Here is a 6,000-nt window from a genome sequence, read left to right as displayed (position 1 = left end):
CCCCATCATGTCTGGTCATGCATCAACACAGTTAAATGGAATATTATCCCCATCAAGTCTGGTGATAGATCAACATAACCAATTAAATAGAATCTTATCCCCATCAAGTCTGGCAATGCATCAACATAGTTAAATGGAATCTTATCCCCATCATGTCTGGTCATGCATCAACACAGTTAAATGGAATATTATCCCCATCAAGTCTGGTGATAGATCAACATAACCAATTAAATAGAATCTTATCCCCATCAAGTCTGGCAATGCATCAACATAGTTAAATGGAATCTTATCTCCATCATGTCTGGTAATGCATCAACACAGTTAAATGAAATCTTATCCCAATCATGTCTGGTAATGCATCAACACAGTTAAATGGAATCTTATCCCCATCATGTCTGGTAATGCATCAACACAGTTAAATGGAATCTTATTCCCATCATGTCTGGTAATGCATCAACACAGTTAAATGGAATCTTATCCCCATCATGTCTGGTAATGCATCAACACAGTTAAATGGAATCTTATCCCCATCATGTCTGGTAATGCATCAACACAGTTAAATGGAATCTTATCCCATCATGCCTGGTAATGCATCAACATAGTTAAATGGAATCTTATCCCCATCATGTCTGGTCATGCATCAACACAGTTAAATGGAATATTATCCCCATCAAGTCTGGTGATAGATCAACATAACCAATTAAATAGAATCTTATCCCCATCAAGTCTGGCAATGCATCAACATAGTTAAATGGAATCTTATCTCCATCATGTCTGGTAATGCATCAACACAGTTAAATGGAATCTTATCCCATCATGCCTGGTAATGCATCAACACAGTTAAATGGAATCTTATCCCCATCATGCCTGGTAATGCATCAATACAGTTAAATGGAATCTTATCCCATCATGCCTGGTAATGCATCAACACAGTTAAATGGAATCTTATCCCATCATGCCTGGTAATGCATCAACACAGTTAAATGGAATCTTATCCCATCATGCCTGGTAATGCATCAACACAGTTAAATGGAATCTTGTCCCCATCATGCCTGGCAATGCATCAACACAGTTAAATGGAATCTTATCCCCATCATGTCTGGTAATGCATCAACACAGTTAAATGGAATCTTATCCCCATCATGTCTGGTAATGCATCAACACAGTTAAATGGAATCTTATCCCCATCATGTCTGGTAATGCATCAACACAGTTAAATGGAATCTTTTCCAACATGAAACAATTGATTTTTCTGGCAGAATATGTTCAAAATAGCAATTTGAATGGTTTTGCTTCAAGGACACCAAACTTTGTCCACATTTCACCACATTTTATCAATTATGCTTCAGCTAAAAATTTTGATGCTCAATCAATCAGATTGTGTTCTATTAGTCAACAGGAAGGTGGAGAGGAATTGATGTGAGCTTCTGATTGGCATCTGATTTATTTCTGCAAATGATGCCCCAGACAGATAAGAAGCTATATATGCTTGCAATGATAAACACACCAAAAAAAGTGTATTAAGAAAATGAATCAGAATTCAGTGTGTGATTTAAGTCATCATTGTGCCATCATCTTTACATTATGAAATGTAAAGTGCATGTCTTTCTGTGCATATGAAACAACTCAGCATACCTGCCAAAACATCTGTCACTACATACAATAGTAACTTGATGTCAGAAACTAGGTTACACTGAGCCACTTTCTCACAGGGTGGTCCAAATAAAGCAAAATAATACAATACTCAGATGAAAGTACCATTAGCTAACATAACCTAGTTTGATCCTTCTCAACTGAGTAGGACATTAGCTGATGTGGTGACAAGTTTAACATCAAACACTTCTGTACATGGTACAGATAAGATATGGATTCCTTATAAATGACTTATGTTTTCTGTGATAATGGCATGAGTAAGGACTTCCGACAGGCCTAGAAGGCATCCTTAATGTTGCTGAATGGTCGCACAGCCAAGTTGACAGGAAGATGGAAAGGAACTGATGAGAGTTTTTCCAGCGCCTTGATGGCATCATCAAAACCTGCAAGAGTCAATTTTTTAAAATACAGATTAACTTAACTTATGGTGATTCACTATTATTCATGGGATAACCATTTTCTTTGATTGTGCTGCTTGATAACAACACGTAACAACAACAGATTTAAAGACCAAAGGAACAGTTATTCATCTTTCGTAATAACAGAGGTGCCAACTTAAAAGTATATTTGTCAGGAATGCGAGTTCCATTCTTCTGAATCCGGGCAGTCTGTCCAAAATGGGAAACGAAGCTCATTAAAAGGAAGAGACTTCTACTCAATTATACTCTGTCTCTATATAAGCTTCTACATATATGTACAGGCAGTAACAATTAAAATCCAGCAGTTTTACACACAGGATTCCAATGGCAGGGGATGCTGTGTCCCTCACCCTCCAAATTGGGGGTGGGGGACAAGGCACACAACATTTAATGGGACAAATGAAAACTGCAGTACATAATTTACAAGAAGTGTTATAAAAAAAGAGATAATCCAGCTTGCTTCGATAGTTTTGCCAACTTTAGTCATATCTTACTCGGACACTTACACTAATGCAATAAATTATTATAATAAATAACCATATTTTCTTTATTAGTTATCTTTTTAAACTAATAAATCATTAACTGAATGACAAATTGTGCATTTGCTCTTTTATAATCAATTCAGCCTCTGAATAAATTAAATCTTCATTACTGTAGGAGTTACTTCAAGCTCAAAAATAAGTTAATGGTGGTCAAAGACTATAGCAACTTAGCAAACTACACAAACCTTAGATGTATTCATTTTCGAATACTTTGTTTTAAAATGGATTTTCATTTTCATTGCCATCTTCCAATTATGATCACCTTTAGCAGTTTTGGCCATTTCTAGCATCAACATAAGATGTAAAAATTGTAGGGCATATTTCTGAATCTGTTTTTCCTGATAAAAAGACACACAGATTACAAAGAGTCAAAATTCGGGGGAAAAAAATTGTGGGTAATCCATGAGTGAAAGCAAATGTGTATATCCATTCCTCCAACTTCAGAAACTTGAATTTCATCAATACTTTTGGCCAAAACATCTACATCTTTCTGTTCTCTTCACTGTCACCATTTTTCACCTATTAATAAATACATGTTTTCATTGTTTCATGTTTCAGTCTATTATACTGGTACTTAAGTACTCTAGGACACACGGTACTAATTCAACTCCAATAGTAAACATATGGAAACACCATCATATTCAAAATTCAATAACTTCAAATTTCTGGGTGCTGATGATGAGACCTATAATTCTCCATGCACATCTAACCTTGGTGCAAGCTTATGAGTGGAGAACACCATATGACCCGTGGCATTTTGTTTACATAAATGTGCATGAAACACGTGTTATTGATTCTGCACCAAATGAATCAGGTGCTACTTTCATTATTGAGTACTCCTGAGTCAAGCCTGTAAGAATGCTAAAATTGCATCAGTAAAAATTGGCTATATTTTTGTTAAATTACATATAGGATAAGCTCTCAAAAGATATTTTTCCTAAAATTTTAATTTTCATTATTAACCAATTATGGACCACCAAACCCGTAAATACTCTATTATGTCTTCACCCATTTCTAGACTGGTTCACAGTTCTTCCGTATAATTAGTACCGTGTGTCCTTTAGATCTTACTGTGTCCACATAAAAAACTCCTGTTCAAAACTTTATCCCATAAAATATGACACAATTTCAATTGACTCATTGTCACCATACAGTGTGATAGCAAATTTGTAAGAAAATTAAGTTTCTCTGAGAATACCTACCCAACCACATTACATTAGGATATCAGCCTGCTACCTCACGAATCCAGACCTACTAAAAGACGAACACAGTCTTATCTTGTCCAGCTCACATAGACACAGGGCAATAACTCTTGCTCATTACCTCCTCTTGCGATCACCTGGTGTTGCTATTTTTTAGCTGAGCGATATAATAATTGAGGCTGGGGTGGTTGGGAGGATTTTTTAAAGTTATGTGATTGATTAAGTATTCTCAGCAAAACATAATTTGCTTAAAAATTTGCTTTCTCATTTTAATACTTTCCCCAATCACATTATGTTAGAAGATTAAATAATAGGAGGAGGGAATGCTGAGCATCCAATCACTATAATGGGTATCTTTCTAGGAAATGATGGCTGGCTCTCCACATGAATGATAACCCATCCTCCTGATTACATAAGCAACACAGCCTGAGGTCAGTTGACCTATGACCTTTACATATGGTTAAGAAGATGAATGCTGAAATCTTCTGATCTCCAAAATTTCACTGGTGAATCTAGTGAAGATAACAAGCTGTGTTAATTTATTTGTTTGGGTTTGGTGACCATCTGTGCTATGCAATGAGGTTAAAACTATGTAAGGGGTTTAGCTGTGGTCAGGGCTGGCTCACTTTCAGAGTCCAAGTCTGGTATCAGCTATCAAGGGAATGATCACCATTGCCAGTACTGAGTCTGTATTAGGTGATGGAATGTCCAGAAATGGTACAGGTTGACAGCTATACCATGTTGGTTCATGCACTGTAGTCTTTATGTGATATAATGCTCTGGTTGTGGCAATGTGGGACTTGGTATACAGAGATAATAGGTCACCAAACCCATTCTAAGTAGCTGAAGGTGCATGCTGAAACTGCACCAGAGAAGTAGACATTATCTGTGGACAACTGGTGTCTGGTGCCAAGTCTGGTACAGGCTATCCTAGGAACAGTCACTGTAGCAAATACTGGGAACTGCCTGTGATGAAGGAGTATCTCTGACTGGTCATATGAAGACGCTATACCTTGTCAACACAATATCTTGTCAGGATTGGCTTGACAGGTTGTGTTGTGATGACATGTTTTGGCTGTGCAGTGGGGATGATGACAGTTTGTAGCTGTGTTAGAAGTCCATAATGGCAAAGATTGTCATATTTCTTTCTGGATGGAAAAGCTTACCACACGCAAAGATTCAGACTTATGAAAACTAGCCATGGAAGTGGCATCAGTGGAAATACTGATGATGGTGTCGATATCCTTAAGAGTACATTTCTTGTCTGCCTTTTTTGCCTGGGTCACATGCATAGCTGTGACAGTGGCCCATATTTTCTTGGATCAAAGTGAACGCACATTGCATGTATGGTTCAAATTGTACCTTCTACAACTAATAATGGAGGGATGATTCCTCCAGCTTACTGAAATGTTTGCACCACACACAATTAATCATGTCCATTGTAACTGATGATGTCAGTAATCAGAGAAAACAAGCCAATAGTATATATAGCCATAATGAAGCTAAAATAAGTAAGATAAAGGAGATGAGCTGAATGTATTTTTATTTTGCTTGGATGGGCTGGATTTGAGTTAGTAGCTTGACTCTAATCAGCTAATTGTGTTTTTAAGATTCATCATCAAAGTGCGATTAGAAATATGCCCCTTATACTGCTTCAACACTGTATAATGATCTGAAAGCATGTTACCTGTCCGAGCTGCATAGCTCCAGTCCTGATAGTAATTGTCGATCAAAGCCTGAGTTCTGAAGATCAACTTCAGCCATGTGGATAGCTTCTTCTCACTGAAAAATATCAACAGTATATATTAAACATGTGTTCAAAAAAATAACAATCTAGCCAAACATTTAAAAAGCTTCAACACAATGTAACACTGCTGATTATTTGGACTTTGTCAAAATCTGAAATGCAATACCTTTATATCAAAAGCAAGGCAAAACATATGGTTTACATAAAAGAAATTGGAGAAAATAAAAAATTCAACAAACTTGCAGATTTTTTTAAACCCTCTAATTAGAGTAGAATCTTTTCTTAACTAATCCCTCAACTGTTTTACCATGGATCCTAGTTTTTTTCACAGATGTGTAACTTCTTTTTCAAATAAACTGGCTCAAACAAGTTTACAATCACTGTTGGTCCAGTAATATTTTACACAAAGGCTTATCCAAATTTTGTTTCAAGCTTAA

At 36.4% G+C, this 6,000-nt stretch overlaps 1 protein-coding gene across 1 annotated transcript in view; it reads right to left on the bottom strand.

Moving 5' to 3' along the window:
• Positions 1 to 1,097: 1,097 nt before the first annotated feature.
• LOC149785091 (RUN domain-containing protein 1-like) overlaps positions 1,098 to 6,000 on the bottom strand; it is a 67,307-nt gene continuing 62,404 nt past the window's right edge. Inside the window, exons 16-17 of the mRNA XM_089978836.1 lie at positions 5,504 to 5,598; positions 1,098 to 2,036 (exon numbers count right to left, since the gene is read on the bottom strand). Of these exons, the coding sequence (XP_089834962.1) occupies positions 1,930 to 2,036; positions 5,504 to 5,598 (202 nt within the window). The 3' untranslated portion in view covers positions 1,098 to 1,929. The remainder of the gene's footprint in view (positions 2,037 to 5,503; positions 5,599 to 6,000) is intronic.

Source organism: Sinohyriopsis cumingii, chromosome 13 (genome assembly GCF_028554795.1).
Source record: "Sinohyriopsis cumingii isolate HCF-2022 chromosome 13, ASM2855479v2, whole genome shotgun sequence".
Taxonomy (NCBI): Eukaryota; Metazoa; Mollusca; class Bivalvia; order Unionida; family Unionidae; genus Sinohyriopsis; species Sinohyriopsis cumingii.
The sequence above is the reverse complement of the archived record's forward strand: the minus strand, read 5'-3'. Positions and strand labels throughout refer to the sequence as shown.